We start from the raw sequence: 17,191 nt of genomic DNA on the forward strand, positions 1-17,191 counted from the left end.
TTGAAACGGCTGAAGCATACCAAAATTTATTAGAAGATTTGTTTGGATGCATAGAAAGAGATATAGGCAAAACTTTTAATTTTCATCACATTCATGGCGAAGGATTAGGCTGCATTATTGCAGACCAACATAAAGGACAAGCTCTAGGTGAAATTAAAATATTATATATTTCAAATTATTTAAAAATTTTATTTTAAATTAACTTTTTTAATAGGATTGGGTCAATATTTACTAAATTCAAAATATCCACACTTAACTCTTATCGAACATTTACAACATATCTACAAGCTCTGTCAGGTGCATTACAAACGGTAAATAAATATATTTATCTTATTTATAATTAAAACTATATAATTAGTACGATTATTAACGATAATATTTTATAGGAACATTGACAAAAATAAAGCATTGTCAAGTGAAATTCGTAGCGCGATGTATATAGTTTCTAATTTAAATACTCAAAATGAAGTTTTAAAAATATTGCATAAAATTCGTGATTGTGGTGAACCAGGAACAACAGGTAATTAAATTATAATTATTGCAATTTAATTTGTTAATTTATATAGATATTAAAAAAAATATTCAATTTTTTATAGCATGGGTTAAAGATAAACTTACTCCGTGGGTTTTGTCAGGAATATCAAGTGTATTTAGCAAAATGGATCATATTATCTGGAGTCAAACACCAAATAATACCAATGCTGGAGAAAGTGCCCATGCCAATGTAAATCGCGATGGATGCAATCTTTCCCTTCTTGCAAGGATAGTTAGGTAACTATTTTTATATTCTACATAAAAAAATATAATTTACTTATCTATTTTTTGTTTTAAGAGGACGTGATTTTGATAAAAGGCAGTGGGAAAGCACTGACGTTTATGAAAAATATAATGTTCCAGACACTTATCGAAATAAGTCAGAACTTGCACGTAAGGTTACTTGCCAAAACCTAGGGGTTTAGGCAAGATGGCGTTTTGCCGAAAAGCAAAATTCTGCCGAAACTATATTAAAGTTATATTAAAAAAACTGGCAAAACTTTGGAGAAAGGCGAAACTGCCGAAACTTATTATAAATGCCGAAACTGCCGAAACTCTGCCGAAACTATAATAAATCTATAGTAAAATTTTGACGAAACTAATCATAGGATTTTGAAGAGGTTTAGACAAGCAACCTTACACGTGACTTCAATAACTGTACTGTATGGTAAATTTGGATAAAATTTTGTACAGTACAGTACAGCTAGGGATGGAAGTTAATTAACTATGGTTAATTAACCACGGTTAATTAGTGCTCCAAAACGAGTCAAGTTGACTCATGAGTTGGTCAAGTCGAGTTGAGTTGAGTTGAGTTGAAAATTATAATCAAATCGAATCGATTCGAGTCGAGTTAATAATTTAATAAAATAGAGTCGAGTCGAGTTAAGCCGAATTAAACATAATTCTGGCCAAATTTATGGAATTTCCTTTTTTGGAAATTATGTTACACAAAATCCGGGACGAAAATTTTTTGAAAATTACAAAAATGGAATTTTGTGGAATGGCTATCGCCAAAAAAAGGAAATGATCAGCATAGCTGAATAAAATCACGTGATTTAATTCGACTCGACTCGATTCGGTTTGACGGGCCAACTTGACTCGAATCGAGTCGAGTTTATATTTTTATAATTTTAACTCGACTCGACTCGACTTGTTCGGAGCTCTACGGTTAATTAACGGTTAATTTAGTTAATTATAATTAGCTAAAGTTGGTTAATTAACAATTAATTTTGTTAATTATAAATTGACCAATTAAAGAAGCAGATTTTAATCATGTGATCAAAATTCCAATTTATTTGATTATCATCTTTTTTTCCATCTTTTTTTTTAATTTAATAATGACCAAAAAAAAGGTCCTGTTTGGAAACACTGGACAGTTATTACATAAAACCAAGTGGAAAATAGCAAAAGTAATTCACATCCTTCTGTGCAATGTAATTACTGTACCAAAATTTTTGACCGAGCTGTTTTTTCATGAATGCAAGTACACCTTGATAATGAATGTTCCGGAGCACCTGATAATGCAAAATCTGCTAAACAAAATGTAGGTTCACAAGATTCTATACTCAAAACTACACAATCCCTCCCAAATAATATTGTACTAAATTCCATTCCCACAGATACACTTACAAATAGACCTGTAAAACGAATTAAAACACAAAAAATTGAAAATTTTATTGATTGTATGAGCGAAGAAGAACAGGAAAATCTTGAAATCCAACTAGCACAAGCATTATATTTAGCTGGAGTTCCATTTTCCTTTGTTGATAATCCACTTGTTATTCAATTTTTTCAGTGCCTTCGGCCATCTTTCAAATTGCCAAATAGAAAAAGACTAGCTGATGAGTTGTTGGATGATGTTTATGATGAAGTGAAAATGCATACGGATAAACAAATTTCCAAAGCAAAATCACTTTGTATGGTTTCTGATGGTTGGTCTAACATTAATCGAGTATCGGTACAAAATTTTATTGTTTATACTCCTAAACTGATTTTTTTTGATACCACATTTTCAGGTGAAGAATCTCATACAGGAGAGTGGATTGCAAACCAAATAACTCAACAAATGGAAATTATTGGCGCTCAAAAATTTTCCTCAGTCATTACAGATACAGCTAGTGTAATGAAAGCAGCATGGAAACGGATTGAAGAAAAATATTCTCATATCGTTTGTCTTGGATGTAACTCTCACATTATTAACCTATTAATTGGAGATATTTTAAAAATTGATGAAATTAAAGATATAGTTAATAATGCTAAGATTATAGTGAATTATTTTAAATCTCATATACAAGCAGCGGCAAAACTAAAACGTATTCAGATCGAAAATTATAATAAGGAGATTGCATTAGTTTTGCCAATACTTACACGATGGGGTACGCATCTTAGCTGCTTTCAGTCACTTCTAAAATCAAAAATTGCTCTTGAACAAGTGTTAATGGATTCCGAAATTTGCCAAAAAATAAATAGGGAAGTAAGAAATAATGTATTGTCAGAGGAATTTTGGGAAATGGCGAATTTAATAACAAAATTTTTAGAGCCAATAGTTGTGGCATTAAAGTTGTTTGAATCTGATTTATCTACTCCTTCAACTGTCTATTCAAATTTCAAAAAATTAATGAATAAAGTTAGCGAAATTTCATGTAATTTTTCTGATAATATTCAACAGCTTATTCAGAAATGATGGGAGTATTCATACCATCCTGTTATGATGGTTGCTTATATATTAGATCCACGTTTTTTAGAAGAAAGTAAAGATGCGGATATAGAAGCAATTGGGTATACTGAGTTTACAGAATTCACAAATAAAAGATTTGGTCAGGAAGAATCCATAAAATTGTTTGCAGAATTAGTAACATTTCGTCAAAAAAATTCACCTTATGATAATGAAACAATTTGGTTATCATCATCCGTTCTTAATTCATTCATATGGTGGCAAACTTCAAAAAGTGAGCTTCAGCAGTTAGCCATTAAAATTCTTTCAATTCTGACGTCATTTGCAGCTGCAGAAAGAAAATTTTCAACTTTTGGATTTATTCATAATAAAATTCGTAATCGTTTACAAAATGATCGTGTAAAAAAATTAGTTTTTATTTATGGGAATCTTTGGATACACAAAGGGGTTTGAAATGTAAAAAAAATAAATTTATACATGATCATCAAACACTTGATGATAACGATAATGTATAGTGGTAATAATAATGACAATAATTCACACTGGTAAAAAAATGATTTATCCTACACATATCTTACACATATTGGGTACTCAAAATGTAGAAAATCATACACAAATAATACACATATCATACACATATCGGGTACTAATATATATATCATACATATATCAGGTACCTGATAGGTATACTATATATATAAGTACCCGATATGTATATGATATGTGTATTATTTGTGTATGATTTTCTACATTTTGAGTACCCGATATATGTAAGATATGTGTAGGATATGTGTAGGATAGACCATTTTTTTACCAGTGTCAGATGATGATAGATTAATTGGATTGGAATTAAATATTACAGATTTAATAGCTGAAGAGTGAAATATTTAGTTTTTGATAATAAAATAAAATTTAAACATTACAATATAATTTATAAATGAAAATCTTATACAATAAAATAAATAATTTAGGCCGTTAATATTAAGTTTGGCCCGAATTAACAATAATTCAGTAACTTTGGCTAAAATTATAAAATTTTAATTAACTGTTAATTAACTGTTAATTTATGGTTATTTAACTGGTTAAATAACCAAATTATAATTAACCGTTAATTTTCCATCCCTAAGTACAGCGCTTATTATAGTACTGTACTGTACTATATGAACTTTAGTTAAAAACTTACTGTACAGTACAGTTTAGCTGACTGTACAGTACAGTTTATAGATCTACCTGAAAAATTTTTATATATTGATTAAGCAAACTCAAAACCTACCTTTATATATATTGTTTAGGGTCCTGATGCAAGTGACTCACCTGTTTGATTCTGACTGCCATCTAATTACAAGAAGTATCCAATCCGTAGTGAAACACAAAGCTAATTTTCATCGTTCTCTTCCCAATTCTATTTTATTTTTATTTCAAGCCTTGGGCTTGATTAATTTGTTCGCTCATCAACGACAATGTCATATTACTAATTTATTTTTAATGGCTAACTCTTCTTTTTTGTTTATGCAATCTTTATTTATTTATAGATTGCGTTTAATTCAATATACTTTTTAATTCCATTTTCTCTTCTTTTAAATAAGGACTGGTCTATATGGTTTTCCCTTTTTTATTTTAAGAAAGATTATATTGCATGCACTATCGCTCTCTTGAATTCTACTCCCTTCCGCTTGCTTCAAACTCAACTTTTGAAGCTCCCAAATTTATCTGTGCTTGATGGACGCATTCGTTTATTTGAATGCATGACCCCTAAAGCTTTTAAGGCTCACTATCCCATCCTGCGTAAACGGCAGCTGTTTTATTTATCTCAGCTTGTAACTCCACAAGGCACCCATCTAATCTCTTGGAAGGCTTATTATGATAACTTGGTCAGACAATGAGATCCTGGCCACATCCCCTATTGGTATAAAGATATCCAACGACAAACTACTATTCCTGATTCTAATAATCGCTTAGTCAATGAATATACCTTACCTTTATCTGCGAATGATTCCTTATATTTTAAGCTTGAATCTTGTCTTTCTTCTCCTCCTACTACTATAAACTAAATTGTCACATTAGGCAAATTCGGTTCTCCCATCTTCAGTAAACAACTTTTGGTCCAAGCAGGATGGGGTACTTCTCTATTGTATTTTAGATTTCTCCTGATTGTGAATCTTTGCCTAGCGATATCATTAAGCTTACTCCCTACCCTGGTTGTGCTGCTCATACTCCTTTACTTCCTTCTAAAAGGCAGAATGTTGATCTGACTCTTTATACATTCAAGGTCTTTTTATAACATTCGCTTATTCTACCTATCACTATTAATGAACGGATTAGATGTAATATCTCTAAAGTGACTTCCCTTTTTACTTAGGCTCACAGGTAAAACGCTGACCAATCGGGTACCTACCCGATTATACTTGCCACTTATTTAAAATCCCATCCCATCCCCTCCCCTCTCCTCCCCTCCCATCCCATATCCCATCCCATCCCAAATCCCAATCTTAAATCCCATCCCATTCCAAATCCCAAATCCCATTCCAAATCCCAAATACTTATATAACATTTCTCCTATTGGATAATTATCACGTGACGTTATACAAATTTCCAAAAAAGGGTAGACTATAGCAGGAGTGTGATGTGGCGCCTCAAAAAATTTCCGGAGATTCCGAGATTCCCCGAGTTAAAGCGGAAAATTTATAGTGCTGTGGCGTAGAGTCACGTGGTTTTTTGTGGCATAGTGGCTCGTGCCAGCACTCGCCACTCTCACGAAGGACCCCGTAAATTCAGCCACGGCTCATAGATTTTCTGCAGAGCCACTCGGAGAATCCCAGGAATCTGAAAATTTTTTTAGTGGCGCCACTAGACTTCACCCCCGCTCTAGCCTACCCCAAAAAAGGAAATTTTGACTCCCGCAAAAATTGAGAGAATTTGGTTTTACAAGCATTCCAAAAAAGGAAATTTCTATGCCGATCACATAATTCTGGCCATAATATTTTAGTTTTTGAAGTCTAATGTTAATTCCGGTCAGAATTTAGTTTAAATCCTTATTCTACATACCCCAATTTTTAAGAGATTTACTGATCAGATTTTAATGAAATTTATATCATTGGATTTGTCTTGATGCAAGGAATTTAATGGCAGTGAAATTATATTCCCAACATTAATATTGACCAACACAGATCGAAAAGTGAAAAATCAGGCATCAATCAGCACATCGGTCACCAATCAGGTACCTGATTGGCGACCGTGGATACATCGATTGGCATTTTCGTTAAATAAGTCAACCCAATCAGGCAGTTTGCTAACTTTTGATCCAGTGATCAGAAAAGGATGAAATATAGCTCATTGGAATCGTCTCAACAAGACGAATCTAATGGTAGTAAAATCGCATCTCTAGGATTAATAGTTAATAAAAAATTAAATAAAATATAAATAATACATTTTTATTTTTATATTTTACTTAATTTCTCATCAAGTATTAATCCTAGAAATGCGATTTTACTACCATTAGATTCGTCTCGTTGAGACGATTCCAATGAGCTATATTTCATCTTTTTCTGATCACTGGATCAAAAGTTAGTAAACTGCCTGATTGGTGACGAGTTATCTCGAAAAAAATCTGATCTGATCAGATCAGATAAATTTAATCTGCAGTTCAGATTCAGATCAAAAAAAATTTGATCTGAACAAATCAGATTAGCTTCAGATCAAATCAGATCAGATCAGATCAGATTCAGATTAGGCTTATTCAAAATCTGAATCTGATCAGATTGAATCTGACAGATTTGATTCAGATTTCAGATTTGATTTTACTAATAATTTCAGACGAATTCATAATGCCGGCTGGAATTAATTCCTAATTTTTAACTCCAGCCAAAACGGATATGTCGATCATTTCCTTTTTTGGCGATAGCCGTTCCACAAAAATCGATTTTTATAGAACCCAAGTTGGCATATTGTGTAACCTAAATTTCCTTTTTAGGAAATTCAATAATTCCTGCCAGAGTTAAGTGCATAATTCCGGCCGAATTACATATTTACAAATTATAGCTTTAGAATTTATAATATATTTATTCAGATTCAAATCAGATTCAAATCAGATCAGATCAGATCCAGATCAGATCAGATTTAATCAGTTTTGAATCAGATCAGATCAGATTTAAATCTAATTAAATCTGATCTGATTCAGATTAAATTTAAACCGATCTGATTCAGAACAGATCAGATCAGATCAGATTTAATTAATTTCAGATCAGATTGAATCTAAGTAAAATCTGATCTGATCTGATCTGTTAGGAGCACTAGTGACGGTATTTGGCGAAAATGCCAATCAGTCACCAATCAGTCACCAATCAGTCACCAATCAGGTACCTGATTGGTGACCGATTGGTGACTGATTGATGCCTGATTTTTTACTTTTCGACCTGTGCAAGTTATTATAAAAAATGTATTTTATAATATATATTATTAAATAACATGTATAAAGCAAGCAATAATTGGTTACTTTTAATATAAAAAGATATATTTATTCAATTTATTATTTTATATTTTTTATTATAATTTTAATTTAACTTTGAATTAACTTAAACCTATCTATTAATTCATCAAAAAAAGTTTGATTATTTATTTCTAATATATAATTTGATAGATATTATTATTATTGCATAAATATTTAATAAAATAATATTTACAAACCAGGAATTAATTAACTGTTAATCTAAAAAAACAATATCAGATATCATCAAAATTATTAATTCAAATAAAATAATCAGTATATTACTGAATACTAACTGCTAACATGTTACTTTTAAATAATATATAGTATAAAAAATACATTTTTTATAATAAATCAGTCAATATTAATTTTAGAAATATGATTTTACTACAATTTAATTAGACCCCGGATATCTAATATAAAGGTCATAATGGACTTTTGGCCAAAAACACCCCTTTTTGCTGAAACTCAAAAAATCGTTTTTTGTAAATATCTCAGCATCCAGTAATTCAATTTTAATGAACATTTTTTTATTTTGTAGCCCTCATTTAGCTTTACAATTTAAAAAAAAGTTCATCAAAATTGGACCACTGGATGCCGAGATATTTACAAAAAACGATTTTTTGAGCCCCTGAAAAATGGGCCAATCTGCCGAAAGTGTGACTTATGACCTGTTTTGGAGATATCCGGGGTCCTATTTAATTCCTTGCATCAAGATGAATACAAAGATATAAATTTCATTAAAATCTGATCGGTAAATCTTTTAAAACATATGGGCCAATTCTTGGAATCTAATTTTTTTACACAAAAATAATTTTATTAAAGCAAATATAAATTATCATTTATATAAGAATAATAAATTTATACTAAATAATGCAAAAAAAACTAATTAATTATATAATTTTTAATTTTTTTTTAATATAAGATATCATTAAAATTTAAAAGATCAAATATAACTCTCATGACAAAATCATTGATAATTCTTTGTAGAAATAAGCTATACAAATAAATTTACATTCATTTGAAAGAGAAAATCGAGATCTATCTAATGAATCTAAAATCAAGTGAATTGAATCACTAGTTGTTCAGTAATCACGTTCAGTATATTTATTGAATTTTATCTAAATTTGATCATTAATTACTTTACATGTAGTGATTCAATTTGAATGATCTTTGCTCCCTAAGGTGATGCCAACCTTTATCTTTAAAATAAATTTAAAATAATTTGTTTAATATATGTAGATGTTTAGGAATCATCAATTATATTATTAATATAAAATTTTATAAGTTTGATAAAATCTGATATAAAAAAATTTATTAAATACCTGTAGATGCAAGCTACACGAATGAAATTATATTCATTTGAAAGAGAAAATTGAGGTCTATCTAATAAGCCTAAAATCGAATGAATTGAATCACTGGATTGTGAATAATTATGTCTAATATATTTATTTTTAATTTTTAAATTTGATTTGACTTTGATCGTTAATTACGCCTCATCCAGTGATCCAATTTTCCTGATCTTTGATTCTTACGATAGAGCAAATTCTCAGCTTTCAAATGAATGTAAAATGATGACGTTAGCATATCTCCAGGAATAATACTGCACGATTTTGTCACCTGCATAAAGTCCGATCTGAAAATTTTATTTCTTACCAAAAAATGCTTTCATAGGAGAATCCCAAATTCTTTTACTTTATTTAAAAGATTTTATTTGCCATTTAAGGATTTTAGTAGAATAAATCTAATAAAATAATTTTAAAGATAAAAAACAAATATATAATTAGTTATTTTAAAAAAAAAAGAATATCTTATTATTCATTTTACAACTACTTTACATCATAATTATTTTTTATTTACATGTATTTTTTACAAAAAAAAAACAATAAATTAAAGCTAAAAATTATGAAAAAATATGTCTTATCTATGTATATAAAATATTAAGTTTTTTCTTTTACTTACCACTTAAAAATAACTGCTATATTTGCTTATAAACTTTTTTGTCATATTTAATAAAAATGAATAGAAAAATGATGGAAAAGTGATTGGCAGTGATGGGGAAAAAGAAGTGGTTATTACCGTTATTTTTGAATATTGATTAAAAATTTTTTTTTTATTTTTTATTAAATCTGAGTTACATAAATATGTAACACATATTTAATTTAGATTTGTGTAATGTTAATCTTACTAAAATATTAAATTTTTATAAAAATCTTAATTTAGACTAATTCCAAAAATCGGCACATATGAATTGGGGTTTGTAGGATAAGGATTTAATTTGTAATTCCGGCCGGAGTTAAAATATAAACTTCATAAATCTGTTCGGGATCTTAATTTTGCTCATATTCTGGTAATGAATGCAATGCTGGCCAGAATTATATGATCGGTGTAAAAATATCCTTTTTTGTAATACTTGTAAAACCAAAATCTCCATTTTTTGCAGGATGCAAAATTTCCTTTTTTAGAAATTCGTGTAACGTCACATGATAAGTGACCAATGAGATTATTTTGGATATGGGTAGGATTGGGGTTTGGGATTGAGATGAGATTTTGGCAAATGGGATGGGATATGGGATGGGATAAGGGATTCTCCCATCCTATTTAATATGGGCAGCAAGTATATACCCGATTGGTAACTTTTTTTTGATCGGTCACCTGATTTATTTAATAGTTAGAAATTGGTGTACACTTCAATCGGATATCAATCAGATTAATACCCGATTGATAACTATCTTTTAGTTTAAATTTACCGATTGATAACTATCGTTTAGTTTAAATTTACCGATTGCTTTCTTTAAAACAAATAGTGACTGATTGTTAGTAATTTATAGATTTAAAACAAATTGTAATCCGATTGTTAGTAAATTATAAATTTATTTATCAGATAACTTATTTTAAACGTAAATGAACTCTGTTTTATTACAAATGAAATTGTTACAGGTAAATGATGTTCAACTGGCAATCATGCCGATTGGAGTTAATTTATCAATCTGGGCTTATAATTTGTAAAATAAATAGCAATCGGCTATCAAGCCAAATCGTACACAAACTGAACAATTAGCCAGATTAATGTTTATTGTTAATTATTGTTAGTATCGAAATTTCTGATTGTTACTTATTGGTTAGTTTTAATACAATAGTTAATAAAAACAATTAATTACTGCACAATTGCATAAAATTTAACAAATAAATATCACATATAAAGCTATAAATGAAAATGTCTATTAATCGGAATAACTGCCATATAATTGACAATGTTCCTCCTGCCTATACTAAAGTTACTAGGTATAAATCGGCTATAGATATTGTGAATAGGTATTATATTATCCCTACTGATGTTATAAAATTCCTTCTTCCACAGTTCTATATTACAATTTCTAACATCATTGTCATCAATCTGACAATGAAATCTTTTTTGAGTACCTTGAGCTGGTAAAAACCATCTAACATAAGCCAAATAATGAATTTGTTTACTTCCTGGTAAATTAATTTCATGTTCAATGTAGTATTGAACTTGACTGGAAAATATTTCGACTGATTCATTCTCTTGCACAAATTTAGCAATAATAAACGAATTTTTTGAATATCGAGGTGAATTAGCTGATCTGAAGATTTTTGCTCCAATTTGAATACGTCTGAACTGATTTATTTGAGGTCATACAACAATTTTGCAGTCGGAGCATCTTGTATTTCCTTGAGCTAATTCCGAAATAGACAAAAATTCCAAATCATAGGCAGCTTTATAATATTCTACTAATATATTATAAGTTTCGTCTGGTAAACTGACGTTAATTTTTTTGGGGTTAGCATCTCTCCCGGAAAAGGCTCGGAACCAGCAATTGTATTTTCAATTTCAAGTGAATGAATCTGCCTAAATCTAAATAATTCATCGAGCTCGAATTTATCGTATGCCGCCAGGCTTCCTGTTGTTGGACGTGACTGTACTAGCTTTAACCCTTCGGTGAGCTTTACATTATTCGATTGATCAGAGATCAAATTGTCCAACCTCCAACTTTGCATTATTATTCGTAAAAGCTCAGATTCTATATTACGATAGCTGTTCAGAAAGGAGCCTAAAGAAAACAACCGATAGTAAAAATATTTTATTAAACTTAATTGAATCAATCGTTAATGTTATTTAATATCAATAACTTACTCAAAATACCGTTCATTCTTTCAAAAGAATAACACCAAAATAAGTATACTGGTCCGTAATCACGGCAGCATTCAGAAATATGAAGAGACAAATAAATGTTTGGCATTATCATTTCTGGCCCGTAATTATCTTCGATTAAACGAGTAACTTTTAATAATTGATTGTGCGCTTTGTTTAATCTATTTTCGTCAATGATCTGTGATACTAGCAGATAACATGCCCTGACAAAATTAGTTAAGATTGCTCGATCATTATCATCCAATAAGTCCTACATTATTGGAGTTGCATAAATCATTATGAACGACTTCTATTGGTCCGCTGTGAATCCTGAAAATCCCTCTCCTGTCGATATCTTGTAAGGAATTCTTTCTAAGTCAGATGGTACTTTAATATTTTTCGCCCTTCTTTCTATTAACTCAAGATGGGATTTTGTTATCTTCCCATTATCTATCCAAAGTCTTTTTACGATCCAGTGGGCGATTCCTAGGAATAAATTGTGCATAGGATTGATAACAAAGAATCTGATAGGATTAAAATACGGCAGGCGGAGCATCTCTGATCACTGAACATGGGTTCTGGTTACATGTTTATTCTGATTTTCTTTTGTTCGTTGATACTTCCAAATCATGGCATTTCGTCGATATTCTGCCAGATCTTTCTCTCTGAACCATTCATCCATGTCATCAAACCCACCAAAATTTGCTCTTTGTCCTTCCTCGCCATCGGCTCTTTTATGGCATCTATGACATCCAGCTAATGCCGATATATGACCACAAAGTTTTCTTGCAACTGGGATGTCATTAGAGCAGCATATAACTGCTAATCAAATTTTTTTGCCATTCTGATGCTTATCACTTGAAGGTAAATCAAATCCATTCTCCCAAAGTTCCAGCAAATCGTCTACTATCGGGGCAAGATAATGATTAATCTTATGTAATTTTACTTCATGTGGCCCCGGTAGTAGTCCTAATACTAACATGTTTTCTTTTTTAAATCTTATTTCACAGGGCAAATTACAAATCACACCATAAATTGCTCCGCAACTATATGATGATGATTCAAACGGCTGGAACCAATTTAAATTAATCATAATTCCCAAGTGGGAATCAGCCGTTTCAGAAGTAAAAAATTTAAAAGAATTTGAACTATCAAGACGTGATGGAAATTCTTTCCATATTTTACCGTTATAAATATCTGATATGCAGATTTCGCTATGCTGGTTCGTCCATTTTTTTAAATGATCTTCGAAATTTGGTCTTTGGTACATCACGAATAATTGATTCTTCAAACATGGTAAGGGATACACCAGCTTTGGGCGCCAGATATGTCCGTTGTTCACCGGGATTTTTTCTAGCAATTCCGACTCACAGGGTTTACGTCGATTCTGCATCAGGTGGTTAGGGAATTCAACGTGAGTACATTTAAATCCTTCATTATTCGGATTTGATGGAATTATTGACGCGATGTTATACAGTTTGTTGCAATCGGTATAAGTGGCAAAGGTTTTTGATTTTTTTCTGATATCTAACGCTTTCTTTACCATATAGGCAGTTGAAGGAAATTTTTTAAACTAATGTGAATCGATATCTTTTAAGAGAAGACTAAAAAAGCCAATCAACGAATTGATTGCAACATCAGGAAGTTTGAACCTTTCTTGATATTTAAAGACCCAGATGAGAATCCATAAGTCGTCTACATCTATATTAGTGATGAAATTCTCCCGGTCTGAATCATAATTAAGATCATCGGTACTAGGAGTAACAAATAATTCCTCGTTCTCTTCAAAGTATAGTTCATTATATTCCAAAGTTAATTCATCATAAACCGACTGAGAACCTCCTTCATCACCAGATGAATCGAATTGTTGTTCATCATAAACTGACCGAGAACTTCCTTCATCATCAGATGAATCGAATTGTTGTTCTGGATCTTCATCTGGAATTATGATAGCATCATTTGTCGTACAAAATCGGTCATATCTTTTTCACTTTCTTCTTATACCAATCGACTTTGCAATAGATGAATCTTCGTGATCGTCATCACCATCATCATCATCATCATCATCATCACGAATATTTTAGGACGAACTGGTAGTAATCAGTTGGATTTCAACTAAATCAAATCTATCTTTCTTTGCTTTAAATCAAAACTCATTATCTTTCATTTCGTGTCTTTTTCTCGTTCTTGTATCTGCAAGTTTACCGTTACATTTTTTACAATGACATAGCACTTTTGGTCCAACTTTAGTTGATTTATGAGTTGATTTGTGAGTGATTATTGGTATTGATTAGGCTTTATTAGAATTATCCATTGTTTGTGTGAATGATGAGAAGAATTATGAGAATGAGTTAAAACGCAACACGAATGTGCAACATATAAATCAGTAATCAGTATACATTAGTGTAGATCTTATTTGAAGTTTAATTAAGTTTATTTCACTTAAATATTATAATGTGACTAATAAAAATGTACAAAGTCGATCAAAATCTGATGAGTCTAATGAGTCGAGTTAATAATCTATAATAAGTTGCCAAATAGACTATTTTAGCATCTTTCTGCAAATATATAAGATCATCTAAAATTCTCATTGATCAAAATTTCTTTCTGAATTTTTTCTTTTACTATCTTATACCAACAACAAAAATGACTTGTCATAAAAAAAAATGTAACCACTCTTCTAATTATAGCAGAAGTCGTTCAAGAGATATTGAGCGAAGAAATGATAGCTGTTCTTCCAGTTATAGCAGGGATAGAAATCGCTCAAGAAATAATGAGCGAAGAAAAAAAGATACACAATATAAAAAAAACAAAAAAAGGTGAGCAGTAAATTATAAATATTAATAGATGACATTACCATTTATTTTTTATTTATAATCTCGTAATATTAATAGAAAAGACAAGCGCTCTTTCCATCATCAGCATGATCGTACACTATCTCCCGATAGATCAACTGAGAATTCAAAGGTGGAAGACTCTGAAAAAGATAATCAATCACATAATAAAAATAAAAACGAAGGTAAATATATGGATAAATTATAAATAGTGTTGTACATATAACAGCAAGGACATACCGATCTAATTGTTTTCTTTTAATTCATAATAGCCGCATTAGAAGAAGAAGTTCAATATTTAAGAGAAATTATCAAACAAGGAAAATTAAGAGAGACCAATGAGGGAGCCGCGATTGCTACTAGTTCATCTAAGAAAATGGGAAAAGGAAAATTACTTAGAATTTCAGAAGAAACTTTACAGGACTCATGTGTAGTAAACCATAATAATACAGGACCTTTCAAACTTATAATTCCAGAAAATCTTTTGTATAAAAAACAATCCACCTCCATTTCACCTTCGCAAGAAAGACAATCCACCTCCACTTCACTTTCGCAAGAAAAACAATCTACCTCCACTTCACCTTCACAAGAAAGACAATCCACCTCTACTTCACCTTTGCAACAAAAACAATCCACCTCCACTTCACCTTCGCAACAAAGACAATCCACCTCCACTTCACCTTCACAAGAAAGACAATCCATTTCCACTTCACCTTCGCAAGAAAGACAATCCACCTCCACTTTACCTTCACAAGAAAGACAATCTACCTTCACTTCACCTTCGCAACAAAGACAATCCACCTCTTTATCTTCAAGACCTCCAGTACGAATTCCAAAACTTCACTTGTCATTACCATCTGGTTTCTATTCAAGTAGTAAAAAAATGAGTCAGAAGAAGCACAACCATGGTGAATCTGAGCAAGAATATTCTGACTTCGAGCAAGACTCTGGGCAATCTTCTGACTCCGAGCAAGAATGTTCTTACTCCGAATCAAGTTCTGATTCTGAACAAAGATCCAGATCCAAATCAGATCAAAGATCGAAATCTCAACGATCATCCAAATCTAGACCTAAATCAGATCAAAGAACTTCCAAATTTAAACGAAAATCTAAATCCAATCGAAGTTCCTCTAAACAAAGATCAAAATCTAGACGAAGATCTTCCTCTATTTATCAACAATTACATCAGAGGACACAAAAATATTTAAATGTTGAGGATTTGCCTAAGACCTTTAAGGAAGCTTTGAGGGTAAGTGAATTTTATCAGAAATTTAATTTATAAATTTCATTATTGATACATATATATTGTTAATTATTACATTTTAGAGAGAATTGTTTTGGGTTATTGAGAGAATTCCAGCCAAAAGTAAATTGGACCTAAACAGTACATTCAATTCACAACATAACCTTGTAACTGGCACAATAATTCCAACTGTAATGAAAGTTTTAGATTTGGATGCATTTCTGGTTACGGAAGCTGTTATATATGATATGATTCATGCTCGCCATAAACATCAACGTGAAGAACATTTAAGTAAATCATGAACAGAGGCTTTTCAAGATAAAAAAGCACGAAAAAAGCATTTAAACAGTCGTAGAAATGATGTAAGTATCAAATATAATTTTAATTTGATGTAATTTTAATAATTATGTATCTTTTATCATCATTAATTATAGAAACGATTGATGAGAGCCAGAATGATAGAGAACTTACAAGCAATCAATGATCCTTTGATTAAGAAATTTAAAAAAAATGAGCTTCAACAAATTAAAGAAATTTCTGCATTTTATTCACCTGAAGTTTCTGAGACAGATACTGAAAATCTTAATGGAAAACACAATATTGTTGTTAAGAAACTGAAGTGGCATTCATTGACTGTAAGATCATTTAATAATTAATCTTTTGATATTAGTCGTCATATTACTAATAATTATATTACTATAGCTTAAGTTGTTTCTACGAAACTATATTGATCAATTATTTACAGAAACTTCCAAGGTTCCAAAGAAACGAATTCGTGTTTATGATGATAATTTCTACGAAAAAGAACAAACTGCACCATTTCATTCACCAAAATGGGCAGTTGGAGATTATCAAGGATTTCTAAAGGATGAAGTCGAAAGGGCTTGCTATAGAAGAAAATCCGATGCCCTTTCATAAATTTAATGCTGGATGACGAATTATATTTACAATTTATATTTTTGTTTCGTTAACTTTGATTTACAAATAGATTTACATAATAATAACATTTATTAATAACATTAGATAATTTTTATTGCGTAATATTAATATTTAGTAATTTTTATAAAAACAGCATATTTATCTTCATGTAAAAATAACGCTTATTGCTTATAAATAAATAAATTGATTTCAATCGGTTAGAAAATTAAATCCAATCAGTCACTATCTAATTTTCATTTATTAATAAATCGTTTCTTCTGATCGTGATACTTAGTTTACATTTACAATAATCAGCTACACTTGATTGCTCTTTAAATAATACAGTCTTATT

General features: G+C 30.5%; 5 protein-coding genes across 5 annotated transcripts; 3 read left to right on the top strand and 2 right to left on the bottom strand.

Annotated features, from left to right (window-relative positions):
- Nucleotides 1-2,011: 2,011 nt before the first annotated feature.
- OCT59_010445 (uncharacterized protein) lies at nt 2,012-2,780 on the top strand (the record flags this gene model as incomplete). The annotated part of the gene is made up of 2 exons (XM_066133010.1): nt 2,012-2,701; nt 2,775-2,780. The coding sequence occupies 2 exons, from the start codon at nt 2,012-2,014 to the stop codon at nt 2,778-2,780; spliced, it is 696 nt and encodes a 231-aa protein (XP_066000599.1).
- Nucleotides 2,781-11,444: 8,664 nt separating this feature from the next.
- OCT59_010446 (uncharacterized protein) lies at nt 11,445-11,711 on the bottom strand (the record flags this gene model as incomplete). Its single annotated transcript, XM_066133011.1, has 1 exon — nt 11,445-11,711. One exon carries the CDS (start codon nt 11,709-11,711, stop codon nt 11,445-11,447), a length of 267 nt encoding a protein of 88 aa, XP_066000600.1.
- Nucleotides 11,712-13,417: 1,706 nt separating this feature from the next.
- Nucleotides 13,418-13,914, bottom strand: OCT59_010447 (uncharacterized protein; the record flags this gene model as incomplete). The annotated part of the gene is made up of 2 exons (XM_066133013.1): nt 13,418-13,782; nt 13,857-13,914. The coding sequence occupies 2 exons, from the start codon at nt 13,912-13,914 to the stop codon at nt 13,418-13,420; spliced, it is 423 nt and encodes a 140-aa protein (XP_066000601.1).
- Nucleotides 13,915-14,490: 576 nt separating this feature from the next.
- Nucleotides 14,491-16,223, top strand: OCT59_010448 (uncharacterized protein; the record flags this gene model as incomplete). The annotated part of the gene is made up of 4 exons (XM_025325744.2): nt 14,491-14,663; nt 14,739-14,863; nt 14,951-15,927; nt 16,005-16,223. 4 exons carry the CDS (start codon nt 14,491-14,493, stop codon nt 16,221-16,223), a joined length of 1,494 nt encoding a protein of 497 aa, XP_025179788.2.
- A 153-nt stretch (nt 16,224-16,376) lies between these two features.
- On the top strand, nt 16,377-16,839 carry OCT59_010449 (uncharacterized protein; the record flags this gene model as incomplete). The annotated part of the gene is made up of 2 exons (XM_066133014.1): nt 16,377-16,556; nt 16,624-16,839. 2 exons carry the CDS (start codon nt 16,377-16,379, stop codon nt 16,837-16,839), a joined length of 396 nt encoding a protein of 131 aa, XP_066000602.1.
- Nucleotides 16,840-17,191: the final 352 nt, after the last annotated feature.

Source organism: Rhizophagus irregularis, chromosome 18, assembly GCF_026210795.1.
Source record: "Rhizophagus irregularis chromosome 18, complete sequence".
Taxonomy (NCBI): domain Eukaryota; kingdom Fungi; phylum Glomeromycota; class Glomeromycetes; order Glomerales; family Glomeraceae; genus Rhizophagus; species Rhizophagus irregularis.